The sequence below is a fragment of the Triticum aestivum genome, chromosome 3D (genome assembly GCF_018294505.1).
Source record: "Triticum aestivum cultivar Chinese Spring chromosome 3D, IWGSC CS RefSeq v2.1, whole genome shotgun sequence".
NCBI lineage: Eukaryota > Viridiplantae > Streptophyta > Magnoliopsida > Poales > Poaceae > Triticum > Triticum aestivum.
This window is the reverse complement of record NC_057802.1, coordinates 199,813,536-199,829,088: the sequence shown is the minus strand read 5'-3', so window position 1 is coordinate 199,829,088 and position 15,553 is coordinate 199,813,536. Positions and strand designations below refer to the sequence as shown.

Below are 15,553 nucleotides of genomic sequence, written 5' to 3'. Positions count from 1 at the left end.
GCCTACAAAGCAGTCATTAAATTTTACCTTGGTAGCTTTAATTTGAGTTTGTGGCGTTATATAAGGGAATAGAGGGAGTACATGATATCCGGTACAACAGAAGGCCATAGCAATGCATTTCCAGCACAAATTGAGTTTCTTTTCCGATGTACTTTGTCCTATAGATCTTTACATTTTGCATATTACGCATCTCGCCCTATAGTAGCATCACATTTTCTTAAAAATACATCTACAGCTTGATTGGTATTGTTATGTACTCCCTTCGTTCTTAAATATAAGTCTTTTTAGAGATTTTAATATGAACTACATACGAATGTATATAGACGTATTTTAGAGTGTAGATTTACTCATTCTGCTCCGTATTTAGTCTATATTGGAATCTCTAAAAAGATTTATATTTATAAACGGGGAGAGTAGTTATTATCTACAGAAATAACATACATTACATGTATTTTTTTCAAGCAGTGGTCACTTATATCACACTTCAAAGATCTTGAACTGTCACAGCTGTGACACTACGGATTATTAATGACAAATATTTAACAGTGAGGAGGACGCTGAGAGAACTGATCATGATGTTGTCCAGAGTCCTAATAAATTTATTTATTTTTGTGTAGAAACACCACCTGCGTTATTCATGTGATGGACTGTCAATTTGTGACATATTGTGTCACTGCGCTGTGATTTGGTGATTGTGTTGCTATCTGTCTATGGTTTGGAGAATTGATGTTGCAGTCACAAGAAAGACCAAACGAAGCTATAAGCGGCAGCAAAGCGCGCCAGTGTATATATATGTATATCAAGGCAGGTGAAAACGTAGCAGCAGATGAGCTGAAGCACGTCCTGGAAAAACTTATCAAGATATAAGTAATTACTCCCTCTGTAAACAAATATAGTGATCTAAACGCTCTTATAAAAGTTCACAGAGGGAGTACATCATACAAAACGCCACCGCATCATTTGTACTTCTGTCCTCCCACACTGTCAGCCATCGTAAACTGTAAGAGAACATATACACCTGGATTCTCAAAATCAGCAAAAACCGTAGCTACAAAAAAAAATCACATCAAACTCAAGATGCAGCTTGGGCTGCACCAAGTTTCTTGGCACCCTTCTGCAGATTCTTTTTTGGATCTTTCTTTTCAGAACTTTCCTCCTCTTGCTTCTTCATCACTGGTTTGAACTGTTCCAAAACAAAGGATAAGGTCACTAGAGAACTGGGCTAAAGCACATTCAGCAGCCACAAATGATGATACAAGTGCTAGGCAGACCAAATACAGACATGTGAAAGCTGAATGAGATAGGAGCACTGCTTCTACAAAGAACAAAGGAGAAGAGCATGGACCAGAGTCAAAGGCAAGGGACGCAAAACTATTGACAGTGCAACAAATCCATCAGCTTACAAGCCTACAACCTTAATTCTCGCAGATGTCACGCCTGCACCACCGGTAACCGCAGCAATGACCGTGGCAAAGGCGGACATTCGGAGATGCCAGTTTAGGATGATGAAGGGGTCCGGCCTACGATGGAGGACCCATGTCCAGAGAGAGAAGGAGCTGGAGTAACCCGCAAGATGTTGAGTTCGGTGAACCAGGTGCATGGACAAGTGAGGTCCACTTAAAGCATGAGTGTCGCGTTAAAAGGCCAAGTGCCAATCTCTGTAAAACATGTCGTTGAAACGAGACCTCTGAACTTCCCATCTCTCTTTCCCTGAACATTTCACCCCCTTCTCCAATTCCGTACCCTCCTGCCGCCAATTTACCCCGATTCTTCCCCTCCACCGGCAGTAGAGCTGGCGCCTCGACCATCGAGGGGGGTGACACCTACATGCCGGAGTAGTCAGCATACGGTTCCCGACGATGGTACTTCGGTCACAAATGAGGACTCCTTGGCCAAGGCTATGCGGCGTAAAGCAACGCAGAACCTCGACAACCAAGGTATTACGTCGCCACCCAAATCCTTTTTAGCTTTTTCCAATACTAGTATCGTTTCTAAGTTGAATAATGTGGGTGTTAGTCTGGGAAAGAATGAGAAGGATATTTCTATTTCGACAAACGCCTTGAAACATTTGGAATATGATCGATTAAAAGTTGTTCCACATATTTCTAGCAAGTCTTTTGCCTCCTCTACTGACGACGAGGAGCTGCATGCCACATCAGATTTTTTCTTTTGGAAAATGAGGCTCACCCCCGGCCTTTGCATCTGAAAGATGCATATGGTCAGCTACTCTCTCATTTAGTAGGAGCGGTTTAGGATGTGGGTCTAGATGAACCCGGGCTTAGTTCTTTGATTGAGCTTACAGCCTCCGGACGTAAATCAAAGACCGCAAGTTCGAAAAAAGTTATTAAGTCCCATAAGAAGGCGAAATTTTCTAAATCTCCTATTGTTTCCCCATGAATGGAATGTTTTTTAATAGCAGAGGTCTTCGTGACTTGGCTAAACATTTATTCATTGCGGAGTGTAATAGGGATTACAATTTAGATTTTTTTTGCCTATCTCTGAAACGGGGAGACGTGACTTCTCCGTAAGTCTGCTTAACCGTCTTTCTGGCGGGATAGAATACACTTGGGTTTCACGACCGTCTAGAGGTCGTTCTGGGGGCATCTTACTTGGCGTAAACACGCGGACAATGGATGTTTTATTACCTAAGGTTAATGAGGCTGAAAGGATACAACAATATAGTCCTATTTGCCTCCTTAATGTTAGTTCTAAAATATTCACGAAGGTTGCGACTATTAGGCTGAATTCAGTTGCTGGACATGTGGTTCGTCCTTCACAGACAGCTTTTATGCAAGGTAGACACATCCTAGACGGAGTTGTTATCCTTCATGAAACTGTCCATGGATTACATCGGAAAGAGTTAAATGGGGTCGTACTTAAAATAGACTTTGAAAAAGCTTATGACTAAGTCAAATGGCCCTTCAACAGACTCTCAGAATGAAAGGAATTTTTTCTGCAGCGTGGCGTGCAATGATCCATAGCTTCGTTTCAGGAGGCAGTGTTGCCATTAAGGTCAATGATGACCTTGGCCACTATTTTCAAACGAAGAAGGGATTGCGACAAGGTGACTCGCTATCGCCCATGCTATTCAACATAGTGCCGGATATGCTAGCAGTCATGATTGAGCGTGCCAAGGCTGATGGACAAATTGATGGGGTAGTGAATCATCTAGTTGATGGTGGCCTCTCCATACTTCAGTATGCCGACGATACGATTCTCTTCATGGATCATGACCTCGAGAAAGCAAGAAATCTGAAATTAATTTTATCAGCATTCGAGCAACTCTTAGGTCTTAAGATCAATTTTCATAAAAGTGAATTATTTTGCTTTGGCGAGGCCCAAGACGAGGCTCACCTGTATGCCGACCTGTTCGGATGCGGGTTGGGCCAGTTTCCGATCACATATTTGGGGATACCGATACATTATCGGAGACTCACAGATGTTGAATGGAAACACGTCGAGGAGAGGCTGCAAAAAAGACTTGGCAGTTGGAAAGGTAAGCTGCTGGCTCTAGGAGGAAGATTGGTCCTAATAAATCCAGTACTAAGTAATATAGTACTATATATGATCTCCTTCCAGTTGCCGAAAGGAGTTTTACATAGATTTTATTATTTCCGATGAAGATTCTTTTGGCAAGGAGATAGCGAGAAAAAGAAATATCGACTGGCTAAATGGAGTGTGGTTTGCCATCCCAAAGACCAAGGCTGGTTGGGCATTCATGACCTTTTGGTTAAGAATAGGTCCCTACTCGGTAAATGATTGTTTAAATTACTGACGGAAGATGGTGTATGGCAAACCCTCCTTAGACAGAAATATGTGGGCTCCAAGGCGGTATCCTAAGTATACTAGAAGCCTGGGGACTCTCACTTTTGGGCGGGTTTAATGGCTACGAAGAAATATTTCTTCAGCCATGGATCTTTCTCGATTAAGGATGGCTTGGAAATTAGATTCTGGGAGGATAAGTGGCTAGGAAATGCCACTCTCCGGGAACAATATCCAGCTCTATACAATATTGTGCGTCACAAGGGTGATACTATCGCCACGGTAATGGAATCATTTCCGCCAAATGTGACATTCAGAAGGGATTTATTTGGACCCAGACTACAATCGTGGAACATCCTGCTCCAGCGGTTGTCCACGGTGCAATTGTCACATGGGTCAAATGCATTCCGATGGAACCTACATGGAATGGACCGTTCTCAGTGGAGTCTATGTATAGAGCGTTTATAAAGTCTGATGTGCCAGTTGATAATAACAAGAAGATCTGGAAGATGAAGATACCGCTTAAGAATAAAATCTTCGCATGGTATCTTTGTTGCGGAGTCATTCTTACTAAAGATAACCTTATTAAGAGGAATTGGCATGGAAGTCCGCAATGTGTCTTGTCACCATGATGAGACAATAAAACATTTATTCTTCCAATGCAAATTGGCTTGTTCTATATGGCCAGTCATCCAAATAGCTTCTGGCTTGTATCCTCTTTATAGTGTTGCTAATGTATTTGGCAACTGGCTACATGGGATTGATCACAGGTTTAGAACCCTTCTCAGGGTGGGAGCGCTTGACGTTATTTGGGCGCTTTGACTGTGTAGAAATGATAAGGTTTTTAACGACAAAAGTACATCTCTTATGCAGGTTATCTACAGATGTACCGGAACTTCGTTTATGGTCCTCTCTACAACGTGTGGAGAATCGAGACCTGTTTATGGAGGTGTGTACACGATTGGAGGCTACGGCGAGGGATACTTTTACCCAACATGGGTGGCAGCATGATCTTAGGATTGGTCCCCTCCGCTTTAGGCATTATACAGATACTGCATGTTTTCCTTATATTTCGCCTTTTTATATTTTTTTTTTGAATGAGAGGACATTGTTTGGCTGTGTGCATCTTAGCTATGCAGACGCCGGGTGTAATGCTTATAAATCTTTTAAGTAATAAAGCGCCCCTTTTTGAAAAATTTACCCCGATTCTCTCTTGTGATCATCCCTACTACTAGTGGGATATCAAAATTTGGTATCACAGACAACATACAGATTGTTGCACTCCAGCTAAAATCCTCTGAGACTGGATCGTAAAATTCCACTGTGAAGGGTGTTGTATCACTTTGGTGAGGATCCCCCGGTAGGTTGGAACCGATCCAGAGAAGGAGGCCCAGCCGCGCCTTCCAGGTCAAGCAAACTATCGGCATATACGAATTTTGTTTTGAGAGGATGGATGCGGTAGCAGAAGCTGGATGAGATTATCACCCCGCTTCAACGCGATGGCCATGACATGTACAGTCCCCGCGCACTTCCGGGTCAGCATAGCCACACTCTACCTGGATGGTCATGCCGCTCTCGGGTTCCAAGTGTACAAGTGGAAATAGCGTCTCATCTCTCGGGACACATTCATGGTGGCGGTGATCATGGAATTCCAGCAAGGTGAGTTCAACGGCCAGATGACCCGACTGCTGCAATAGAAGCAAACTGGCTCGGTGATAGTCGAGGGGGGTGAATTTCACCATGTTCTCTTGCTGCGTCCATCGTATTTGGGCCGTATTTACCAATATGAACAGGCGCAAGGGGCCCATGTTGGATCCACCGACTTCCGCAACCGTACCACCCTAGCTAGTTTCCCTGAAAGAAGCCACACTACTGCCATAAACGGAGGAGTCCATGACTGATTGAAGGAGACCAAGACGGCAGGCGAGCGGCAACTAACCAAGACCACTACAAATAGGCGTCATGGCATAAGCGGCAACCACGACACTTACACCAACGGGCGAAGCGCTCGCCGCTACCACAGAGTTAGCAAGTAAAAATACTTTGAGAAAAGAGAAGAATTATTGCTTTAGGTGTGGTTTTGTGGGACACTTTGTGGTCCATTGCACGGCCGAGCTTTGTGATAATTGTTTGAAGCCTGGGCATGAATCTGATGATTGTCCGCTTCTGACTATGCCTAAGCCTGTGGTTACGATCTATGGTGTCTGCAACAATAGGCTTATGTTTTTCGAATCTCCATGCTCCAACTTGAGAAAAATGCAAGGACAGGGATAGTGCGTGTCTCTGGAGGTTCGTTGTCGGATGATCAGGTGGTGCAGCAGCTTTGGAGACTTGTACCGGGAGATATTCGATGGACACCTATTTTGTTAGAAGAGAATGTGTTTAAGGTGGACTTCCCGAAGAAGGAAGATTTGACAAGGCTGATGGTGTTTGGTATTTTCAAAGTGCCTGACAGTCCTTTATTCGCTGCAGTTTGAGGAGTGGCCTAGTCATGAGCCAAATGGAATCCCTCTGCATGAGATATGGGTGTGGTTCTATGGGGCTCCTTCCAAGCCTCTTAATGATTTTATGAAGGTTTTGAGCATTGTTCCATGATAGGTAAAACTGAAAAGGTGGACATGCATGGGGTTGCTAGACTTTTGGTAGGTGTGGTCAGTATTGGCGATGTTCCACAATATGTAGAGTGGTACTATAAGAGTAAAGGGTATGAGTCACGCTTGACATTGAAGGTCGTCCTTTTCCAGCTGACGAGCACTTGGATGATGATATTGATGATCCTAAGGATGGAGCTGGGCATGGGTCTGAACAAATGTGCACCAAATGAGGAAAGTGCTGAAGGTGAACGGTCTGGAGGTAATGGTAAGGGCGGGGCTCCGGGGACTACTCTATGTTCTGGGTTGCCGGCAACGCCTGTGGTTAATAAGACCATCTCCTTTGCTTCTCCGACTATGAGTATTCGATTTGGGTCGTTTGCGGCGGCCTTGGCTCCTAGTCGGCTCTAGAGCGATCATGTGGATGGCGACAACTGGGCGGAGCAGGAGGCTCCATCATTGACACCCCCACTCTCGCTGTACACACTACCAGGGCGATACTAAGTTTCACGCAGGAAGGGGCGCACTCCGCTGGCTGGGCCAAATCTGCAGGGACCGGGTCCTATGTGTCAGGTGGATGTGGTGCCGCCGACTTACACAATCATACCACCCCTGGTCTCCTTGAAGGAAGCCACATGACTACCATAAACGGAGGAGTCCGCGACGAATCAAAGGAAACCAAGACGTCGAGCAAGAGGCAATTAACCAAGACTATTACAAATAGGCGTCCACCCGATGAGGAGATCTTCAACTGCCAAGATCTCTGGAAACACTAGTTCCAGCCAATTAGCACAATCAGTAGATCCGATCTAGACATCGAAAAGTTGACTTCCAACTCACCAAGCACATCTTGTACACCATCAATGTAATCCTTAACATACAAGCAGGAGTAGGCTTGTTGCTCGCATAGCAGGGACCAGAACCTAGGTAAATCAATGCCCATGTCCATTTGGTAACTTGAGGTGACATCCCACTGTCATACAAATTGCGTACGACTTCTTTACTTTTGTGAGGTACATTGCGAAAAACACATCAACTTGACTATCACTTGCAGATTGAGAAATGTATGTATCATCCTATGTCCTTGCATTCCTCTCAACATGTGTTTGTTTGTGAATCAGTTTGTTTTCAGCCAAAGGGATGGCATCCGCGGCGAGGTGCACCTCTAGGTGCCGACCAGCTTGACGTGTGCGGTGTCGCTCACGCGCATCCAGCAGTGTTGTTGATCTACCATGAGTTTGAGGGGCTGTGTTAGAGTAGTTTATACAGTCATGTATAGCCGTTATATAAGGAGCATTCTGCATAACCCACACCTTCACGTGCGTATATATTGTGATGCGGAGCATCCTATGGTCATCCCCATGAACCTACCATCGTCTCACCAAGTGCCAAGAGGACCCATGACACGAGCACGAGCTAGAGCTCTCGACACCGAGGTGACTTCTTTCCTTAGTGATATCACATATGATCCTCTCGAGACATGGCTACTACCTAAGTCCAGAATGCTGTGCATGATTAGGTACCAAGAAGACCCTCTCGAAGATGCACGTGAAGACGGACAAGGCCCCAAGTTCACGGATGAAGAGGAACGCCGAAAGGAGAAGAAGGCAGCTCCAGGGCCCGGACATCCGGCCGCTGGAGACATCCACTACAGCAACAATCCAGCAGCCGAAGCTACAGGACCCGGACATCCGGCCCCGCACCAGCCCGGACATCCGGCCCCTGCCCGAAAATCCGGCGCCTGTCACAGAACATACCCGAAGCTGAACCACTTCGGCCCGGACATCCGGCTCTTCGCGAAGGCCCAGACATCCGGCCCGACGCCCGGACATCCGGCCCCGTCTGTCTGCGCACAGTAAAGGGCCGAGGCCCATGTACCCCTTCGCCCACCTAGACTATATATACTCCTCCTCCCTCTTTCTAGGGTTAGCGTTGTGATAGCTCATTTGTGAGATAGAGCATCGCTCATCCATACGGATCTACTCCTTGAGAGAGACCGCGGCCCCTCTACGGAGAAGATCCCCCTTGGATTCAAGACCCCCTCTTGGGTGGCCCCATCAAGACCTCCTCTCGGAGAAGAACCGGTTACCCTATGTATCGTCTCTTGTTGGATTTGGACCGTGTGATCTCTATGTGTACTCGGATCTAGCATATGTGTGACCTAATCTTGTTGGTTTAAGTGATTCTCTCGTGTTTTCCCTCGTGTTTCCCCTCGTGTTCTTCGTGCTCCTCGTTGAGATCCGCTCCTTTCGTGAAAGATTGGCCATCTAGGGTTCCACCCTACATCATCTTGGATCAGAGCCAGCTTGTCTCATGATATCATCTTGGTATCATGAGCCATGTTTATCACGATTTCAGAGCCCCCTCTCTTTGTTTTCTAGCCTTGTTTTGTTGATTTTGTCCCTAATTCGAAAATTCCCCACAAAAATAGCCCCCAAATTTTTTTTGTGATTTGTTGGTGTGATGAAGTTTTGTTGGATTTGATCCACGGATTTCGTGTGTTGCAGGTAGATCTAGCTTTTCCCCATCTTTTCCCCAATTTCCATCCACAAAATCTTCCGAATTTTGCCCCGGATTTGACCTCTCCACGCGGAGTTCTTCGAGTTCGTCCACGGATCCAGAGCCCGGACATCCGGCCCGACAGCCCGGGCATCCGAGCCCCGCCCCAGACATCCGGCCCCTGACAGCAGCACTCTCCACCATTCAGTCCGTACTCTCCACCATTCCAATCCATACGATGCTCGCCATGAGTTTACCACCGAAGACATTAGCTGCCTTGGGAAAGATCTGCCCGAGGGTTCCTATGGGTGGGCACGGCAGAGGCCGGAGGGGAATCTTGCTCGGTTGCTTGGGAGATTGTTTGTCGGCCCAAGTGGGCTGGCGGACTAGGCATTATGAACATGCGGTGGATGAATGTTGCCTTGCAGGCGAAGTGGCTGTGGCTTCAAAAGACCGATGCTTCCATACCTTGGGCGGGATTCAACTTCTCGGTACCGGAGGACTATAGGTCATTATTCGGAGCAGCGACGAGTGCTATCATTGGCAATGGTCGCAAGGTACTCTTCTGGGAGGGTAGATGGTTGGATGGTTTCCGGATCGAGGAACTCGCGCCGCTGCTTTATGCGAAGGTGCGTCCGAGGGTCAGAGCCTCACGCACGATGGTGGAGGCCCTAACTGATAGTGCGTGGGCTAGAGATGTGGGGCCGCGACTCACTGTGATGGAGCTGGCGCAGTTCCTGGAGGTTTGGCCCGAGTCGCGGTGGTTCAGCTACAACCACTACAGGAGGATCAATGGAGATGATCTTGGACAGGAGACGGTATGTTCTCGGCCAAATCCGCATACACGGCGAAATTTGCAGCCCTGGAGGTGGCACCCACCACGGACTTCACATGGAAATCGCGAGCACCGCTACGCTGCAGGTTCTTCGCGTGGCTGGCACTCAAGAACAGATGTACGTCTGACAGGTTAGCGCGTAGAGGCCTACCCCATCAAAACGCGTTCCCGTTCTGCGATCAGCACGACGAGACAATTGATCACTTGCTGGTCACCTGTGTCTTTGCGAGAGAAATTTGGGACAAGGTGTGTGCGGCTATGGGCCATACGGATGGTGCTCCGACAGCGGAGGTCTCGCTTCAGGGTTGGTGTTTGAGGGCTGGGGCTCATGGTCGCCTCGGCAAGGCGGAGCGGGCTATTCACCTTCTATGCCTTTGAGAACTCCGGAAGCATCGGAACGCGATCGTCTTCGATGGGCCGACACCGAGCATTAGGTCTGTACTTAGGCGCATTGCATCCGAGAGCAAGGTTTGGCATCTTGCAGGGCTTGTAGGTGGGGAGTTAGATGGCTTCCTAGCGGCGGTTTCGCGGTGGGCATGTGGCGAGTAATCCACTCCATTGTCTTTGATGTAGGTGGAGTGGACTGGGTGTTGCCTGCGTGTAGGCACGCCTTGTAACATATCACGGGGTCTTTCCCATTTCTTCTATATCATATGATACACACACTCGTGCGTATTCAGGAAAAAAAATACTAAAAGGTAACAAAAACGATAAAATAATGTAGTATCCATATCCCTTTAATAAGGGAAATAAAGGAAGGATGAGTTGGACATTAGGGGTGGACAAACCTGATATACAGAATAAATAACATTTCTCCGGATTTGAGCCATCATATCCAAGAAAAGATTATATCCCTCAAGTTTATATTCGATAAGGGGGTCTCGTTGAGCATAGCCCCTTAACCCAACAGCTTGTTGCACAAACTTTAAAGCTTGCAAGTGTTCTTTCCAGAGCTTATCAATATTGCTTAGGATTAGGAATCGCTCGGCTTCCTTCATCAAACCTGGAGCTTGCTTCTCCACAATTTCCTGCCATATAAACAGATAAGTTAGGAAACATGCAAATGTGGAATTACAGCTTGTTTTTGCCAAAGTTCCTGATATAATTAGGCCAAAACTACTTTGAAGATATTGTTTTATCATGTGTCATTTGAAGAAAGCACCTTTGATCTCTGAATTTAAGTCTGAACTGAGAAAGCTATTGCTTAATTTTTCTGTTGAGATTGGGTTGGCCACATTATAATACCCCCTCCATTCCATAACGTAGTGCGTATAGATTTTTTGAAGAGTCAAACTTTGACTGAGTTTATAGAGAAAACTATTTATATCTATAATATCAATTATATAAAATATGAAACCACATTATAATACTCCCTCCGCTCAGTCTTGCTACCGGGCCACCTTCCAGGGAGCGACGGTATGCCACTCCTGGAAGCTCATATGGAGGAGCTGGGCGCCGCCAAAAGTGAAATTCTTCGATTGGCTGGCATGTCAAGATCGCTGCTGGACCGCGGAGCGGCTCGCACGCCGTGGCCTGCAGCACCACCCGCGGTGCCTTCTGTGCGACCAGGAACCGGAGACGATCGGGCACTTGATGCTCACGTGCCCTTTCACTAGGCAAACATGGCATGAGGTCCTTTCTTGACTGCGCTTACCGGCGCCGGCGCCCAAGCACGATGACTCGCTCATGGACTGGTGGCTGCGCGCGAGGGAATCCACACTGCCAGCATAGTGGCTGAAATCCGTGGCGCTTTTGGTGCCGTGGATGATCTGGAAGCATAGGAACGCGTGCGTTTTTGACCATATGAGCCCATCGCTCAATGAGCTTGTCGACAGGATCAAGGACGAGGCCCGATGTTGGGCAAAGGCCGGGGCTCGAGGGCTCAGGGTCGTTTTGCCATCATCCTGGGATGTCCACTGATCTCTTGGCGGCTGTGTAACTCTGCCTCCTAGGAGGATGTACATTCTCTTTCTTTCCAACGCAATGAAACGCAAAAGCCATTCGTGTTTTCTCGAGAAAAAAAAAACTACATCTTATGATGAATCTAATGATATAGGTTTGACATTCAAGATGTAAATGTTTTTCTCTATAAATTGGTTCAAAGTTTGTGATGTTTGACTTTTCAAAAAATCTATATGCACTACATTATGGAACGGAGGGAGTAGTAAAATATATTCATATGTATTTGCAAGGTGAAACTTCCATTCTTGTTTTCAATGGTTAAACATCTGTTGCATTGATCTAACTATTTTATAATTTTCAGTGTGTATCATGCAAGAAAACTCTACCCATGAGACCAGAAAGAGCAACTAACAGCTTTTTGGAAATATGCTTCACGCCCTCGGGTTCGAAGGTACTCTTGTAAATCCTCGTAGCTTGAGCATTTACTCTCCAACAGTTCGGGTGTCAAGTCATTTAATAGGTAACAATACCTAGAAAAAAGATAGAAACATTATGAAGGAGATAATAAATCACTTAGTAGATCGCCTGAAATATACATAATATCAGAAAACTCACTGTTGAACTTTAGCTATCAGCTTGCCAAGATCCCAACTTTCCCTTGGGGTACCAGGACCTATGTTTGCCTTCAAATAGGATGAAAAACTAGCATCATTTTTCGAGAAAACGCAAAGGGTTTGTGCTTCATTGGATCGAAAAGATGGGGAGAGTACAGTCCTCCTAGGAGGCTAGTGTTACAAGCATTGAAAACTAGCATCATTTCAGGGTAACTAGTTGCTAACTTTCAATTGCAGTTGTAAACTTTGGCATTAAATAATTAGGAGAAATTACCAAAATAAATCTGTTATGAAAATGGTGGTACCTACTAACTAACCTCTAATATGTCGTCCATTGTTAATTCAGCATACTCCACAATAAGTGACTCCAGGCTACCAGATGCTAGGGCACGTCTTCTTTCTGCATATACCCTATCCCGCTGGCTATTTAATACCTCATCATACTCGAACAGCTGCTTCCTGATATCAAAAAAGTAGTTCTCAACTTTCCGTTGAGCTTCATCTAGGGCCCTTGTTAGCATCTTTGATTCAATAGGAAGATCTTCAACTCTGAAAGCTTGCATCAGACCCTACATGACACAGTTCGCAATGTTTTCAATTTGAATGTACACTATTTTTAACTCTCATGGAATGCTGAAACAGTAGTCTGTAAAAGCCACATGTGCTGAATGGTGTGGTCTGAGACTCAAAGTGTACCAGATAAACTCTTGCGGTATAAACATTTCATATTTGGGATGCACATTGAAAGAATGCCCTGTCTTTTCTGTTCCTAGACAAACAGAATGATGCGGAGCATCCTACGGTCATCCCCATGGACATTTCATCATCACCTCGAACACCAAATGGACCAATGACGAGAGCCCATGCACGTGAAATCGAAACCGAGGTTACCTCTTTTCTCTTCGAGCTCCCTTTGATTTCATATGAGAAATGGCTTCTACCTCAAACGGAAACTTTGTGCATGACTAGGTATCGAGGAGAAGTTCATGAAGAGGCAAGAGCCTCAAGAAGGAGGAGGAGAAGGAAGAGCTCCAAGACACGAAGCACCGGAGGCTCTCTGGACACCCCAGGTGCCCGCACCATCCACCCCCGGGTGCCCGCACCCTCCACCCCCGAGTGCCCGCACCGGCTGGCCCCGTGGGGCGCGGCCCCCTGACTACCCCGGGTGCCCGGCCCCCCTCCCTGGGCGCTACCCCGGGTGCCCGGACCTCACCCCCGGGTGCCCTGCCTCCTCGCTGATGACCCCGGGTGCCCGGCCTCTTTACCCCGGGTGCCCGGACATGTCCGGCTGTGCCTGCGCGCACTTAGGGCGAAATGACCCTTGTAACCCCTTCCCCCCCCCCCCCCCCCAATTCGTCCCTAGCCTGTAAGTACTCCATATCTAGCTCATTTCTAGGGTTAGCAAAGTATATGATAGACACTAGAGAGCTTTGCTCCTTGTATCCCCTCCTCTTGGAGAGCAAGACCCCTCTCTGGGAAGAATCCTTGTGGATTATCAAGGCCTCCTCTTGGAGAAGATCAACATCAAGACCTCGTCTCCTTGGAGTGGGAAGAACTCTACCATAGTGCTATTTTCCTTGAATTGTTCTTGTATGCTTCTGGATCTCATGTATGCTACTCTAGTGGATGTGTGATTTGGGTATGTTTGAGTGATTTTCCCCCTTGTGTTCTTGTGTGTTCATCCTTTTCCCCCCTCCAAGTGTGAAAAGATCTTCCCTAGGGTTTCACCCTACAACACAGAACCTCTCCCCTCCTAATTCACTAATCTGTAGGAAGGTACTGGACTTTCAGATTTAACAAATTATAAAAAGACATGCCTAAAGTAGATGGTATTGATTGAGCAATTCTTGCTTGCAAGTTCCAGTTTGGATACTGCCCCTACATAAAGCTTGTAACTGGTAGTAAAACATCGAATTTATTACTGCTGCGGGTACTATTTACAACAGGTTTGGAACTTCGGACTAAAAGCTTAGATGTGTGTAGCAGAAGAATTTTGCAAGGTTTTCATTTTTTGGCTAAGGGCATCTTATTGCAAGCAGAAGCGATTGCTTTGAACTGCACATGGACCCATATCTTCCATAATATTCTGATAGTCTAATCTGAACTTTTTATGACTCTTAGTAGTTGCGAGAGGTAGGTGAACTACATTATGAAGGCATGAGGTGCTTTGTTTAGCAGCGAACGGATTCCAATTCGTTGCATACCACCTTCATGAACGAGGAATATACAGATTATGGAATAATCGAAACTTCAAGTTGACCAAATATTCTATTAATCAGAAGCTTTAAGTGGAGTCAAGTAAGTTGTACAGTACAACAGAAAAGATGGGAAATGCTAAATGACAGGGCTTTGAATGCAACAATGTACTTTGTGCAGCCTTTGATATTGCTACCACGTTACCCTAAGGGAATAATATAAAATAAAGGAAGGAAATAAAATATACCTGTATCCGGTCACCTCCGAAGATTCGGAAGATGTTATCCTCAAGACTAAGAAAGAAGCGAGAGCTCCCAGGATCCCCTTGCCTGCCACTTCGGCCACGAAGCTACACCAGATAAAAGCAAACCAATCAAAGGTAATGATGGATCTATAAAAAGATACAATGGTGGTATGATACACAACCAAGTCTGAAGGGATCACCCCTGTTTGCGGTGTTTCGGTGTTTTCAACATACAATAGGTAGATCTGTTCTTTGCGAAGTTAACCCCATTGTGACCCCAAATGATATTTTTTTTCTGTTCTACTAGCTAAATCTAATGGTTCATACTAGAGTCAAGCCTGCCATCCCATGTTGACCATCTAATCACCCATTTGATGGCCTAAAGAGTATTGAATTATCTTAATTAACTCGTTATTACAATTATTACTTCCTCCCAATCCTCTAATGTATGGCAAGAAAATAGCTGGCCTGCTACTTGCTCAATTACCAATAGTTTTAATACTATTCATTCCGAAAAAATATCCCTAATAAGGACAATTCATGTTGATATAGGATAATGCGCATTACTTGTCAAAACTCTTTGATTACGTTTTTTTCTGAAACTCAACATCTTGTGAAACATGTGTTATGATGCTTCACATCTTTGAAATAAAAGACTAATCCCAAGAAACACTAGATTGCTCCATTTGCACATGACAAGATAATATTGCAATCTGTGCACAGATGGAGACTCCAACATTTGTTGCACCCAAAACTTGGCACAGATGGAGACTCCAAAATCATGACGAGAAGCCAAAAATCATAGAACTCCATCCATTCCCTAAAATTATCATGATTGTGAAGACTCCAAAATCATGACAGGCCGCAAAAGATCATAGTACTCCCATCTCATCTGATTTTTGTAAGACTA

At 45.7% G+C, this 15,553-nt stretch overlaps 1 protein-coding gene across 4 annotated transcripts in view; it reads right to left on the bottom strand.

The window, feature by feature from the left end:
- Positions 1–841: 841 nt before the first annotated feature.
- Positions 842–15,553, bottom strand: part of LOC123078225 (protein translocase subunit SECA1, chloroplastic) — a 39,908-nt gene continuing 25,196 nt past the window's right edge. For 2 of the 4 annotated variants that reach the window (XM_044500650.1, XM_044500648.1), the window contains 7 exons: positions 14,647–14,748; positions 12,521–12,772; positions 12,205–12,272; positions 12,002–12,119; positions 10,476–10,715; positions 3,355–3,468; positions 1,132–3,252 (listed from right to left, as the gene is read on the bottom strand). In XM_044500650.1, the coding sequence (XP_044356585.1) occupies positions 3,169–3,252; positions 3,355–3,468; positions 10,476–10,715; positions 12,002–12,119; positions 12,205–12,272; positions 12,521–12,772; positions 14,647–14,748 (978 nt within the window). In that variant the 3' untranslated portion in view covers positions 1,132–3,168. Of the gene's footprint in view, positions 3,253–3,354; positions 3,469–10,475; positions 10,716–11,975; positions 12,120–12,204; positions 12,273–12,520; positions 12,773–14,646; positions 14,749–15,553 lie in introns of all 4 variants that reach the window. The other 2 variants (XR_006437192.1, XM_044500649.1) reach the window with 2 other exon arrangements.